Raw genomic sequence first — 14,540 nt, 5'->3', positions numbered from 1 at the left:
GGTCCTTTGCATTCACCTTACACCATCTCAACCAAGGATTTCTGTCACCATGTCACTCACTCCTCAAAGTATAGAGAGTATCAAAGCCACGTTGGACAGCTTTGTCAAAGACGGCTCACCAGGTCTTGTCTTCCGCGCTGTCGATAAATCGGGCAAGACTTTGGTCGAACATGCCTCGGGTACCCTCGGAGTCGACTCCGACCAGCCTATGGATGCTGATACCACCCTATTCTGGATTGCTTCCTGCACAAAGCTCGTCACAGTTATTTCGGTACTCCAGCTTGTTGAGCAGGGCAAAATACCTCTAGACGACGCCGGATTCGTCAAGAAGATTGCACCTGAACTTGCAGACAAGAAAGTATATCCTGATGGTGTCAATGCTGTGGAGAGAGAAAAGGATATTACTATGCGTATGCTACTTAGCCATACAGCAGGATTCGGATATAGGTTTGCCGACCCTAGAATTAAGCAAGACGGCATCGAAGGGAGCCATGGAGACAAGAACGACATTCTGAATGCGAAGCTGCTGAACCAGCCCGGTAGTATGTTTGAATACGGTGTAAGTATCAGCAATTATAGCGACGTGCACAAGGTACAATGACAGCTAAAACATGGCACAGGTCAACATTGACTGGGCCGGTATCATCCTAGAGCGAGTAACCGGCCAACTCCTAGGTGACTACTTCCAACAAAACATCTTCACTCCCCTCGACATCTCCGCCGATGGCGCAACCATGTTCCCCTCACCCAGCCTCCAAAAGAACCTCGCCCACATGCACCAGCGCGACGCCTCGGGCACCCTCCACGAAAACCCGCACCTCTACATCGGCCCCCTCGAATGCCCACCCGAGAAGCAAAAAGACTTCCTCCAATCTGGCGGCGCAGGCCTCTTCTCCAAACCAAAAGAATACGTCAAAATCCTCGCCGCAATCCTCAACAACGGCACCAGTCCCCTCACCAACAAGCAGATTCTGAAGAAAGAATCCGTCGATCTCTTGTTCGAAAACCAGATCCCCGATCAACCGGATTTCGCCCGCGCACAAGTCGCACCGGCGAATCCGCTGCTGCTCAACCCGAGTAAGGAAATCTATCCTCAGCCTGGGAACCCGCCGCAGGGCTGGGGCTTTGGTGGGTTCTTGACGATTGCGCCGGGCCAGACGGGGCGTGGGGCGAACACCCTGTGGTGGATGGGACTGTGTAATTGTTTCTGGTGGGTTGATCGTGAAAAGGGGGTTGCGGGCATGCTGGCGGCGCAGGTGCTGCCGAATGGAGATGGCAAGGTTATTCCGGCTTGGGTTATGGCTGAGAAGGGGGTTTATGATGGACTAGCATCTTCATAAAGAAGCTCTTGACGAAGAGTTGAAATCGAAGTATGGTTATTGTTGTTGTTTTATTTTTATTTTGGAACGAGTAGCCTATTGTTTGGTAGATTGAAGATCATTGCCTAGGATCCCGACTACCCCGTCTACATGTTCCATTCCTTCTCTCCCTTTTTTCTCCACGACATCGGCGAGTTCTTGGAATAGGCCTGCGATTTCGCGGAATACACTTGCTTGTTGCCAGCCTCCATCTCCCGCAAAACACTCGCCTATCTGCCTCATTTCTTCAACCCACCGGTATGCCTTGTGTGTACACCCCACGATGCCTCTTTCGGCTTTGAGCCGCGCATGGGGGTTGTACTGATCCATGTAGTCTTTCAGCTGAGGCAGTACACCGAGAGAGGAGGCAGTGGTAAAAGACTGCAAAGAGAGAGCAGTGAAGCCTTTAGTCAAAGCGGCAAAACAGCACTTCAAACCGCTGGCTGTGCCAATGGTATTGGCGACATGCTGGACATTCAACACAGACGCGAGATGTGCACTGGGGAGTTCATGAGGACCCGAAAGTGGAACACCAGGACGTGTCCAGTCTGACCCTGGGCTATCTGACCCTTTTGCTTCTTTTGACGAGTCTGGCGAAGCTGAAGGAGCAATAGGTGGTGAGCCGATGATGCCTCCGTCAACAAAGCGTACTTCTTCTTTTACTCGTTCTTCAAACATGCCGCCTATCTTGCGTACCGTATCCGGACTGATCGCGTTCAAATCCAGGTAATATAGCATGCGTTTTGCCTGTTCCGATGATGCAGGTTTTTCTGTGCTCTTTTGCTGCTGCTGCTGCTGCTGCTGCTTCTCCAGGGCAGCAATCACTCTCTCGGCCGTTGCGATAGCATCGCGTGGCGGCACAATGCTGAGTACGTAGTCTGCGCTTGCGACTAGCTCTTCGTCTGTGTCTATTAGTTGGATGCCAATTGACTCGGCTCGGTCTTTTGTTGCAGAGCTGCGTCCACTGATGTTTGTGGTGATGGCGTAGTTGTGTGATTTGAGTAGCGAGGCAATACCGAGCCCCATTTGGCCAATTGAGATGATGGCTATGGTGGCGTGAGGCGTCGCCATGTTGATAATGGGGTGCTGGAAGAGAGAGAGATAATCAAGATACGTGAGAGGAAGATGGTGGGGTTCATGGTGGGGGTTGATAGAGGATCGATTACTAACGAAGAGGGGTTACTAGTGAGATGTGGGGGGCCTGACCTTGTTGAGGAAGTTGTTTTGACCGGCTGTGATATCTGAGTTGGATACTCTCTTAATCGCTGTCTTGGGTATTTGCTGTGCCTCAATATGTTCCATGCTGTTTGGTGTAAGCTCAATTGGGACGCCAAGAAGGAGCAAACACTACTAGTATCCTATCAACTCAATGGAATCTATGCCGATATTGATGGCATGGCATCTACAGGTTGGATTCGTGCGACCGAATTGTGTGAATGCAGCAAATGGACAGTCAGTAGGTGAGATAGCATATGGAATAGTTGCTTGCAATCGGAGGTCATTGGTTCACGTCAGCCTGGCACAATAGGTAAACTACAGGTGAAGCTCAAAGTCCTACTAACGACAAAGTGAGAGAAACGCCATATTTTCCTATCACATTAACCACAATTTCCTATCCACCAAATCCAAAACTTACAACAACAACTCTCAGCTTGAAACCCCGCTTCTTCACACCATCAGTACCACCAGCACCACCAAGAACACCATGGGTATTTCCCGTTTCGCCTTTATGGCATTGCGCTTGGCGCAGTTCATCTGCGCAACCGTCGTCCTAGGACTGTCATCTTACCTTCTCTATCTCGAGCATGAGCATGATATCGGCCCCTTCAGTCGCCTCTTTTACAGCGCCATCATTTCCTCCATATCAGTCATTGCGTCTCTCATCTGGCTCATTTCTAGCGCAATTTACCCCGTCACCCACATTGTAGGCGATCTGCTCTTCTGTGGTGCCTGGTTTGCCGTCTTTGGTCTACTAAATGACTGGTACGAAGATATCATGCACTGCGGAAGCAAATGGAACTGGTACGCGATGAGTGCAAGAGAGGGATTATGTGGAAAGTGGAATACCGTTCAGGCTTTTGCTTTTCTGAGTGCAATCTTCTGGTTTGTTAGCTTTATGCTGGGTGTCTTGGCGTGGAAGAAAGATAGCACGGCGCCCGCTGCAACTGGTAGCGCTTCTGCTCCAACAATGACAGGGTAAGGTATCTTGGTTGAGATTCGGATCGCGGGAGCTAACATCGTGCAGGCGCAGACGCCGATTTGGCGTTTCAAGTGCCTGATCTATCTCCTATATTGAGCACGTTTCTGCCGACATGGCAGGTTGTCGTCATGCTTCAACATTGAGGGTGAACTGAGTACATGTGAAGGAATGGATCAGGTCTACAATCTGCCTCGGTTTGTTTTGAGCCTTTCCTGTCGGCTGATTGAGAGGCATTTTCAATTTGTCAGATTGTTATGGTGTCCAGGTGGATGAATTAACCATACGACCTTGCAAGGCCTATTGGTGGAGCAAACATGACAGAACATCCATTGCAAATATAACCAGAACCATAACCTCACGATATAGCAAGGAATGGACACGAAACAAGGATACTTTGTTAAGAGAATTCTTGGCATATCTTCTTTTTCGCCAAGTGTTTGGGTGTTTCACCGGGCCAGCCTGACACCGCGATTTAATTAACATGATGGCCAGCTTCGGCGCTTGGCAGCGGACGAGTACGGATGGGCGTACGAGACGAGAACCCTTGGAATGCTCCAATGGAAAATCGTAGAAGCCAGTAATCCGCGCAAAGGACACAAGATGGTATAAAGTTGACATAAATACCCTTGACGTTTGAAGCGTATGTACTAGGGTAGTGCAGTATATACGGTAAGCACCGAACTGCACCGACGTGCACCAAGAACACTGTCCAATCCCCGTTTCAGAGTGTCAGAAGATTAGAGTGATGTCAGGTTGTCAATAAAAACGTTTCAAAACACAGTTTAACGGCGAAAGAAGAAAAAACAGCGACATCGGCAGTTCTACAGAACGCCACGGTCATGCATGCCATCATCGGCTCTAAACCGCATGCGTACTAACCAAGGGCGCAAGACACCAATCTGCATTGCGTCCCCGCCGTGCACTAATTCCTTCTTCCCCGCACCCGGAACAATACTGTCCAGATCTTGAACGATCTTTCCCGATACGCGATTCCCTCAATATCAACAACAACCATCTGGTGGCCATTCTTTTAACCACCGGCCAAGCCTTTGTTTGCCGTGACCAAAATCTTCAGGGATATTAACACTAGAAGCACTACTGTGCTTGGCAAACGACATGTCACAATCGCGTGACCTCCCCAATCAAGAAACTCACGCAAATGACGATTATTATTATACGTTATAGCCAGCCAAGTAGTAAAAGATTCAATTTGGAGAAGAACCGATATGCTGCGTCGACCCAACCAGCTGGCAACAATAGCCTCAATAGAAACAAAGACCATTAGCTATACCTACGTGTTTGTCTGCACCCGGACACGAGTTCCTCCGTACTAGAACCCCATATAACAGCACGCTGATAATTTCATCATGCACACCCAATTTATGCAACCCCCCATCTCCTCCGATCTTTACCCCATAGAAAGCTCCACGCACGGGCCCGCACACCATGTTTCGACGACACTCACGGACATTTACCCACTCAGCCCTTCTCCACCCGACGAGTCAGTAAGGCCGAAGGGTAAAAATAATAGGGAGAGAGCATGTTGTTGCATGGCCACCTAAAAAGTGGAGTGGTCCTTGACACTTTGGACAGACACAAGGTTTTGAAACAAATTAAAACGTTTGTTTGGAAAGGAGGGGGGAGTGGAGACGGGTGTAGTGGATACCCGTGTTCATGGATGTTCGATGTAGTTTGGGGAATTTGGACCCATGAAGGGCTTCCAACATGGTGGCGGGGATACGGGTGGGTAAGGGTAAAAATAAATGAACGGACACCGCTGTGTGTACATATAAAAACGATCTGCTATTCTCTGAATCAGTTGCTTTTGATCATCGACAAGTTCGACTTCGCCTTTCTCTTCTTCTCTACACACCACAGGCTTGGTTGCATTTGCTCGCATTCTACAAGATGAAGTACTCATTCAGCCTCGTCCTCGCGGCGCTCTCCTCCATGGGCAGTGTCACAGCCTCGCCTGTTGACCTCGAAGCTCGTGTACGTAGACTACTCTATCTCACAAGACAAGGACCACCATTCTAACACTTTCCCTTCCAGCAATCCGGTAGCACAGATCCATACATGGATTCCGGTCTCCCAGGCCACACCATCTACCTCCCCGCCGGCAACCCGACCAACGGCAAGTACCCCGTCCTCGTCTGGGGCAATGGCGCTTGCAGCACCGACGGCCGCTCCAACAGCGCTCTGCTCCGTAACATGGCCGCCAACGGCTTCCTCGCCATCTCTGAGGGCGGCCTCAACGGCGGCGGCTCATCCAACGCTCAAACCATGAAGGCAGCTATCGACTGGATCACCAAGACCGCCGGCACAGGCCGCTACGCCAACGTCGATGCCAGCCGCATCATGGCCGCTGGGTTCTCCTGCGGTGGCGTCGAAGCCGCCGACAACCTCAACGACCCGCGCGTCGACACCGTCGGAATCATCAGTTCGGGACTGCTGTCCAACACCGACGCCGCCAAGTCGTGGAGGAAGCCCGTTCTCTTTGTCCTCGGTGGAACTGGTGATATTGCGTACCCGAACGTGAGTTCTCCAACAAACCCTCCTTTTGTCTCAATAAAAAAAATGGCGATGCTAATTGCGATAACAGGGCGAGCGTGACTACCGTAACCTCCCCGCCGGTACTCCTTCGTGGAAAGGCAACATCCCCGTCGGCCATGGCGGTACCCTTGGCGACGCAAACGGCGGCAAGTTCGGCCGCGCAATCCTTAACTGGGCCAAGTGGACCCTCAAGGGCGACCAGACTGCTGCTCAGTGGTTCAGTAACGGTTACCAGGCTGATGGATGGCAAGTTCAGTCTAAGGATTTGGACAAGCTTAAGCCTGCTACCAAGTAGAGCTCTACGCTTCCCGGCGGGCGAGTGAAAAATCTCGATGCGGCAGAGTCTTCTTTTTCTCTCCTTCGCCTTTTCAGAAGAAGAAGCAAGAAGGTCCTAGGTCGCATGGATTGTACATATTCTTTCTTCTCGTCTGTCCTTTCCTCCTTTCCTCTATCAGCTTTCAGGCTGGAAGTCTTTTGAAAATTTAGCATGATTATGTGGTCATGCGGTTACGCTTACTGTGTAGATAGCTATTTTGTGACAATTGTATATAAGTTACTTGTCAGTCTGTCTCTTGTTTTGGGATTTCATTGACATCGAATAACCTGTGCATGTTGGAAACAAGATATTAGCTGAGACTCGACAAATCTCTCAAGAACAAGCTGTTACAGGACGAGGGAAATTTAATGACAGAATGATAGCAATGAATTCCAGTGATCGAAATCTCATGTCAAGTAAAAAGGTTTAACATTCGTCAAGGGAGAGAAAGAAGAATGCCCAGAGCTACCAAATTACCTCAACACCAACGCTATGCTTAGCTAATCATCACTCTCTTTTAAAGAAAAAGAAGACTCATTCTGCTGTCGTAAACTCTGCTCACCAATCTTAGAATCTTCTAGAGTCACGCGGACCCGAGCCCCACGCTAGTGTTGCGCCCATGTCCCTTCCACTCGCCGACCCTGTTGTGCTTGCATTACTGAATACCCTCCTATGGCCTGGCTCCATTGGTGCAGCAGCCCCGCTATCACCTATCGTCCTGCGTCCATCCATGCTCTGGCCCACAAGCCTGCCGCTGAACTGGTGCCAACAATTTGGTGCTTGGAGAATGTACTTTTCCATGGCGATCCTGAACCTGTTGCGGTAATCGCGGGGCGATGTGATTGTAGGTTTGTTCTTGCCACGGTCCTTGATCCAACTCTCTAATTTCTTGTCCCATGTGTACGTGCGGATGCAGTCGATAATGCCGACAATGATTTCGCGGTTTGTGTCGTCGAAGCCAGCCATGAGTGAGTAGTCCATAACGTTATTCTGCGAGAGGAACAAGGTGTCGTTGAAGACGCTGGCTTTGAGTAGTTTCTTGGTGTGTTCACGGACGAAGATGGGAGTTTCCGAATAAATGATGTCTACAAGGTTTTCATCGAGAAGAACTTCATCGCGCTCGCCAGTGGCCTGGATTTTTCGGTTGCGCATACTACCTTTAAGGTCGTAGCGCCGGTTGGGTTCGCGATCGTAAAAGAGATTCTCCATGACGAGCATGTACCAATCAAAGTCTCGGCCAGTAGGCGTCTTGATCTGGACTTGGAAAAGCCCAAACATCTTCGCAATGACACTAGGCAGAGACTTGAATAGATTTTGGTGCGTAAAGGCAAAGTAGTTGGGCCCAAACTTGAAGAAAGCTTGCACCTCTATTGGGGAGAGAGATTTCAACACAAACCGATCGTCAAGGGTCTTCAAGAAGATAGATTTCGACTTTCCACCCTTGGAATCCCACTTGGAGCATCGAGAAAGAGACTCAACGAAACGCTCAGCAACACCGCATTTGCGGCGAAGAGCATCGAATGACTGCGCATAGAAGATTTTGCAGTGTGCTTTCACTCCACGGTTCGTGAAGCTATAGCGAATGTTGTGATTTTCCTCGTGGAGTAGATTACGTTCAACAGACTCCTCAAAGGTCTCAATATGGCCATCAGAACCTGTGCTCAAATCGCGGAACGACTGTCGTTTAGCCACATAGTCGGGGCATGACAAAGCCAAGGCGATGATGGAACTAGGCTCGTCTTCCCGAATAATGATGTCGGAGTTCTCCCACACATGTTCAATCTGCGAAAAAGGGTACTCAAGCGGTGTCCAGCCACTAGCCGATCGCTCTGACCAAAAGCTTGTCAGAATCTTGAGCAAAGTGTTCTTCTCGTGCTTGGGTAGTTCTAGCGAATTTTCCAACTGAGAATCGCTGAGATTTAAGAGCTGAGAACTAGCAAGACTGTCGGGCAGTGGGATATCCTCTGGCGTAGTCTCTGTGTCACTAACATCATTGTCAATATCCGGAGGAAAGTGGATGCGAGATTTGGGCGACTCGTCGTCTCTTGGTGGAGGTACCAGCAGTCCATCTTTGCTATGACGTTCCTCAACAGGTGACTGTGAAGCCGTGGTCGTGTCGTCTGCATTCTCCGTAAAAGTGCTGGTATCGAGGGTGCTATTGTCAAGACTACCCCTGGAAGGAGATTGCGCAGGTGTCTCTTCGTCGGAATCCTCACTTTCTTGCACAGCGTCATGCACATTCTTATATACCTCGACAACTGGCTTTGAGGAGGCTAGTGGGAAAGCACGCACTTGCCGGGCACGATCATTGCGTCGCTCACGCATGCGTTGGTTCTGAAATTCTCTTGACAGCTGTTCAAAGTGCTGTGCAATCTTTGACACCTTGGTTTGACTCTTGTAGGGAATAGATCGTGGAATACGAGAGGATGACTTGGTCTGCTTAGAAGCTCCCATTCCTAGTCGCTCAGTCATGCGTTCGAATGCCTTAGAGCTGTCATTGGCAATAGCTTTTGGCGTAGTAGGCCCGTTGTTGAGGGCTGACGATCCTGGGAAAGGGCCTATGTGCTTTGCAATGTTGCCCGGCTGAGACTGTGTTCTGACAAGCGACGCCGGTCTTGCAGCAGTTTCACGCTTAGCTAATTCGACCGGACGAGGTATCTTGCTTTCTGTAGCCGGACTAGGAGCAGACTGCAGGGTCGTTGGGCTACTAGGCATGTTTTCAATTGCTTCTGCGAGCTGCTTGTCAAGAGGGTTCACTTTGGGTGGACTTGTAGGCGTAGGAGACCCTTCGTCGTATCTGCTAGGGTCGGAAGCAACAATAGGACTATTGTTGAGCTCTTCACTGGCGATGGGACGGCTGTCTGGGAAATTAGATGAAATAGCCAAATCGAGGTGGCGTACATCCTCCCGTTCTATTGCCTCACGCGGCGTCTGAATTTCCAGGTCAGCGGCCGCCTTTGGAGAAGTGGGAGTCTTGCTCTCTGGCGTCGAAGGTGTCTCGTCAGCGGGTGGATCGGAAGTCGAACCCTCTTCTTTAACAACAGAACTCAGCATATCACGGGCCATTTCTGGGGACATGTTGGACGGCCTAGGAGATAAAGCTATGGGTTCGTCTTTCTCATCCATGTACGAATCGTCTGCGCCGGACTCGGTGCCCTCTTCAACCGATGCTAATGAGCTTGTCGACTCATCGCGCTCCAGGAACCGCTTCAATTGCATGTTCGCATATCTTCGGATATCCCGCTCAGTAGGAAAGAATTGCTGCTCAAACTCCGTAAAGGTCACATCCCAAGCAATGGCTTTCTCTTGAATAGCACGAATGGCACGGTTCATAGGAATGATCTCGTAGTACTTTGAGCTCATGTACTTGTCTTGGAGCTTCGCTTTTAACCATTCATGCTCCTCGTTTGCGCGCTTGAGAAGCAGATCGACCTCTTTCCGACACAAATCAACCTTTTCTGGTATGACGTCTTCAACGTGTATGCCTTGGATACGAGCACGGAGTGACGCCATGAAGCAGTCCAGCTTTTCCTCAATCATGAGGTATTGACTGTTCTTCAATTTCAGGTCGCTATCAACCTTCCAGGTGACATTGGGCTTCGGCGCAATGACCTCGTACATTGGCACGGGGTCATATTGGATTCGAAGAGCAACGTGATTATACCCAAAGTAGCGGACGTGATCCTTGTGGATATCATGTGGGCATATACCTGCCCGGGGGTGCAGTGGCGTGCTCCAAAAAGTCAGTTCGAGGTATTTTGCGAAAGAATATCTCCAACTCCATTCGGACATGGGGAAAGCCTGGGTTTCCTGACCACATATCCTACAGCAGCTCCACATGAGGATGGTCTGATACATGCCCTTCAGTTTTGGAGGATACTTCTGAACAACCACAGTCATTTGGCCCTCGCCGTGCACATATTGACGAGAATGGTCAAGCATCCTTCGATCACAATTGCCTACTTCGCAGGCGACACTGGCTGAAGTGCAGAGGTCCTCTACATACTGTCCAAGCGTACAGTCTGGCGTAAAACCATCGTCGTAATCATGCTCTTGATAGAAGCCAAGGGCGATGATCTCGGGTCCAATACACGGAGTAGAAGTTATCGTGTTGACCACGCTGTAAAGGACGGCAATTTTTTGATGATTGAATGGGTCGTAAAGATCGGTATTTCCAGAAAGATATTGTTCCCACTGACGTCTTTGTGTCATATACTGTTGCATAGCTCTGTCGTACTCGGATTCGTGAACAGCAGACAGAAACTCTCGAACCTGCTTGGACGCCTTTTCAACAACCGTATGGACCATCTCGGGTTGCACGAGCTCGAATTTCTGACCCACCTCCCCAGCCTTTTCGTCGTCTTCGGGGCCGTCAGCAGTGTATTGATTTTTGAGCTTCTTGAGATGCCCCAGTTTCGCTTCGTACTGACGAGCCTGTTCAAGCAGATAGGGTTGCATGAACTTGACAAAAGGCGATGAGGACAGGATCTTTGTCCGGTGATTTTCAACCATATCGCTGTAGTAAGAGGGGGCGGCGTCATTGGACTGGTCTTGATCGCCCGCCCGTTGAGTGGCAGAATCAACTCCAACGTTCTGTGCTTGCCGGTCGTCTTGCTCAGTGGAAGATGCAAGAGTACCAGTCATAGAAGTTGTAGGTGTATCTATGAACTCGTCTCGCATCAAACAAGTCTCCAGACGAAGGTTGTAGACAACGTAAGTCATGAATTCGGTGATGCGTTTCAACCTCGAAAGTTCCTCACTCTTCGCGCCCCTCAGCACGATTGTGCATCCGAGTTCCTTTTGACATCCAGAAAGAAATATGTATGTTTTCTTCACATTGCGGTGCACATATGTCTTTACGTCGAAGCTGCTGCAGGATCCTAAATGGGATGGGTCTATCGCGAGCTTGTCGACTGATGAAATCATCCTCGAATTCGTGCAGCGAGCAACAGCGTTGAGCACTGTGGGTTTGACATTGTGAACCACGGCTATCCCCTCTTGTTCCAAAAATTCAAGGGCGAGGCCCGACACATTGCGCTGCACCAACAAGACATGGGGCTCAAGAGCTACTATGCGACTGACCAGATTACGAAGGTATTCACGCTCCTGTGCGATGACGGGCTCCAGGCTCATGAAATGTGCTTGATGCCGTGCATATTCGATTGCGAAGGTTATGATCGCAATCCGTGGATTAGGTATGCTACGTGGCATGCTTCGTAGGGCGACGTTCTTGGTGAAAACAACTCCAGAGATGTACGCTGTATCCTTTGGTTTGCCACCTGGAATTTTCTTCAGTTTGATGTAATTTCTAACATCAATGTCATCCCCTCGATCCACGTCAGGGTTGACATCATCCGTGCATTGCCGCAGAATTGGAATCAAGGCCTTTTCCCAGCTGGATGCATGTGGTACGTCCGAGTCGTTAAGCATCTGAATCAATAACTTTCGCGCATGGTCAAGACTAGCTTTGTTGAGTTCGACTTTGGGTGTCATGCCCTGCATTGATGCACTACGCGTAATCCTTGATCCCGAGGGTGTTGGCGATGGAGATGGCTGCAGTTGCGGTGTGCCTGGACCACTAGCACCATAGCCAGTATAAGGCCTCAGCAAAGTGTTGCTCTTAGACCGTCTTGGTGAGGCTCTATGTGTCACACTGCTCACGCTGAGATTTCTCCGCCGAGATGGCCGGTTGCCATTGCGACTCGTGATGCTGACGTTGTCTGCGTCTCGAGCATGTCCTGTGCCTATGACACTCCTCTCACCAGCTCTAGATTTTCCCTTCCTCATCGCAGCCAGGATGCCGCCCAACCCGCCCTTTTCGGTGTCAAGGTTTGCACTAGCAGCAGGGTCTTCCCTGAGCGTTGCAAAAATGCTGGCATGTTCTTCTTCACTCGAGCCTTCATCAGACATGAATGGCGCAAGATCTGGGTCAATGATATTATCGTGATGGAAAGCCGACAGACTAGGTTGACTACGTGAGTTGTCGTGATATTGATGAAAAGGTGCTCGGTCATCATGCTTGACATTTCGCATGTGCTGATGTTTAGAAGGGTGCCGTTTATGGCTAGAGGAGCGTGGCCGGCCTCCCATAGACCGTAGAGAGCGCGAAGAACTGGGGCGAGCTAGTGTTGGAGGACCAACTTCTATAACATGCTGTCGACGCTTTTTTTCACTGCCAATCTTTCTGGACATGGGAATGCTAATGGTCGGTGTTCCAATTTTTGTGTAATCACTCTCAACGTGATCAGGTTCGTCGTTGTCCGAGTAATGAACCTGATCACCATGATCGTACAGGGAAGCCTGGTCACCGTCATCTGTAAAATCGGAAGAGTCCTCGTCGTGACCGTATATGATGCTTTCGCATGGCTTGCAAACCTTGAGATTGCTCTGTTGGCCAAAGATCTTACCAGACACGATCGAAGTGCATTTGGAATCGAAGATTTGTCCACATGTCCGACAGTGGTGCTTTCGTCTAAAGGTAGTAAACGCATCACCACAGTTGAAACAGGCTTTTGCGTTCTCATCCCGCATCCAAAACTCGCGATCCAAGATTTTCCTCCGCATCTGTGTAAAGGTGCTCCGTGCTGCGCTTTGTCCCGCAGGTGCAGCCTGGGTTCGGCGTTGAATCTCTTCAATGGGAGGTACGGTAGGAGTGCGGATGGTCGAGGTGGTTGCGGCAGAGCTCAAGCCATCGGAAGAAGAAGCCCTTGAGAGGTGGTAGCCAGGAAGGTGTGAGGGACCGACCGAAAGTAGGGGCGGACGTTGTGGTTCTGGTTTATGTGATGAACTTTGGGAATTACCGGTAGCGTGGTTGGCTTGGGCTGCCTCTGCAGACTTTTCAAGCTGGTCTCTCGCCTTGCTGGCCGCAGAGCGAGGAGGTTGGTATTGGCTGTCTGCTCGAGAAGTGACTCTGCTCAAACTATCACGGGAGACATCTGCTCCATTTTTGAACCTGGCACCGTCGCTCGCGGAGCCTTCAAGCCCAGTGGTCGCCATGCCCTCGTCATCTATGTCATCATCGTCTTGGTGTGCAAGATCTCGAGGCGTGTTGCTTCTCGGTAGGTCTGTGTGGGATGTGCCATGTGCTTTGGAGTGAGTACTAACAGGACTCAAGACGTAGGCATCATCCTGCCGAGAAGCGGACACAGTATCGAGGGTCGGGGCAATGGAGGGTCGAGATCGGGTTGTGGAGATAGAAGCCTTGCTTGTTATCGTTGTGCTAGAAATATTGGAGTCGCGCGAGGGAGGAAGAGCTTCGGCAAAGGTGGCTGTCGCTGGCGATTGTAGCCTCGACGATGGCCCGGACGCGACAATGGGCGATGACACAGAAGTAGTACCAGGACTGGAATTGGTGACTCCATGCCTTGAAGAAGGTGGTGTAGCGGTCTTGCTAGCAATGCTACCGTGCCCATCCTGAGGCTGGTCCCTCGCACCCCCCACAGAAGCGCGCAAGCGGCTGTACAGGCCACTGAAGCCACCCTGGACCAGATCGATTCCCTTGGGCTCGCCAACAACAGAGGGGGCGGGGGGTACAGTGAAATCGTCGAAGGTAGTGAGCGTATCGGAGCGGGACGCCGTTGCGTGCAGCTGGTTCAGTGAGGGCTGCAGCGACCCCCGCCGCGAGTCGCCCGACATGGCTACTGGCGAGGGAATAGAGACTGCGGAGAGTAAATCAAGGCGGCAGGCGGTCGACGGCAATAAGTGAAGGGCGGCATCAGGCTTCACGGAGGATCATGGGCTGATAAGAGGTGAGGTAAGGTGGAAGTCTAAAGTTTCGTCACACTTGCACACAGGCCTACCGCGCAGGAAGCGAGGGCGGAAGCAAGGAGTCGAGGGCGTGTCACAGGTGGAACATGTTGGTAAAAAAGATGCCAGTCAGTAAGGTGTATAGGCATGGAGGATAGGCTACAGCGACTAGTTGCAGCAGAACAACTCGTGATGCTGCGGCAGAGGCACCGCCGACCTGCTAGCGGGCTATGACGCGCCGCCGCCAAGCCCATTCCGCCCCGCCGCCCCGCCATTTGCCAGGTCGCCGCCCCGTCACAGGTGCCCAAAGCATGCCACTACGGTGAAGAGTAGGCGCGCGCCTGTGTGAAACAAAATCATGGAGAGA

The 14,540-nt window shown here is 50.7% G+C and overlaps 5 protein-coding genes across 5 annotated transcripts; 3 read left to right on the top strand and 2 right to left on the bottom strand.

The window, feature by feature from the left end:
* Window positions 1-22: 22 nt before the first annotated feature.
* PSV08DRAFT_47958 (beta-lactamase/transpeptidase-like protein) lies at window positions 23-1,378 on the top strand. The gene is made up of 2 exons (XM_014228416.2): window positions 23-559; window positions 621-1,378. Exons 1-2 carry the CDS (start codon window positions 50-52, stop codon window positions 1,338-1,340), a joined length of 1,230 nt encoding a protein of 409 aa, XP_014083891.1. The 5' UTR covers window positions 23-49; the 3' UTR covers window positions 1,341-1,378.
* On the bottom strand, window positions 1,375-2,474 carry PSV08DRAFT_309072 (6-phosphogluconate dehydrogenase). Its single transcript, XM_014228415.1, has one exon. It carries the CDS (start codon window positions 2,427-2,429, stop codon window positions 1,416-1,418), a length of 1,014 nt encoding a protein of 337 aa, XP_014083890.1. The 5' UTR covers window positions 2,430-2,474; the 3' UTR covers window positions 1,375-1,415.
* Window positions 2,475-3,063: 589 nt separating this feature from the next.
* Window positions 3,064-3,558, top strand: PSV08DRAFT_248615 (uncharacterized protein; the record flags this gene model as incomplete). Its single annotated transcript, XM_014228414.1, has 1 exon — window positions 3,064-3,558. One exon carries the CDS (start codon window positions 3,064-3,066, stop codon window positions 3,556-3,558), a length of 495 nt encoding a protein of 164 aa, XP_014083889.1.
* Window positions 3,559-5,437: 1,879 nt separating this feature from the next.
* On the top strand, window positions 5,438-6,406 carry PSV08DRAFT_402886 (Alpha/Beta hydrolase protein; the record flags this gene model as incomplete). The annotated part of the gene is made up of 3 exons (XM_014228413.2): window positions 5,438-5,550; window positions 5,611-6,093; window positions 6,161-6,406. Exons 1-3 carry the CDS (start codon window positions 5,467-5,469, stop codon window positions 6,404-6,406), a joined length of 813 nt encoding a protein of 270 aa, XP_014083888.1. The 5' UTR covers window positions 5,438-5,466.
* Window positions 6,407-6,959: 553 nt separating this feature from the next.
* Window positions 6,960-14,062, bottom strand: PSV08DRAFT_392543 (uncharacterized protein; the record flags this gene model as incomplete). Its single annotated transcript, XM_066093536.1, has 2 exons — window positions 6,960-12,351; window positions 12,391-14,062. 2 exons carry the CDS (start codon window positions 14,060-14,062, stop codon window positions 6,995-6,997), a joined length of 7,029 nt encoding a protein of 2,342 aa, XP_065948921.1. The 3' UTR covers window positions 6,960-6,994.
* Window positions 14,063-14,540: the final 478 nt, after the last annotated feature.

This window comes from Bipolaris maydis (assembly GCF_028858645.1).
Source record: "Bipolaris maydis strain C4 unplaced genomic scaffold PSV08scaffold_9, whole genome shotgun sequence".
NCBI lineage: Eukaryota > Fungi > Ascomycota > Dothideomycetes > Pleosporales > Pleosporaceae > Bipolaris > Bipolaris maydis.
Note: the sequence above shows the minus strand (reverse complement) of the source record. Positions and strands in the feature narration are given on the sequence as shown.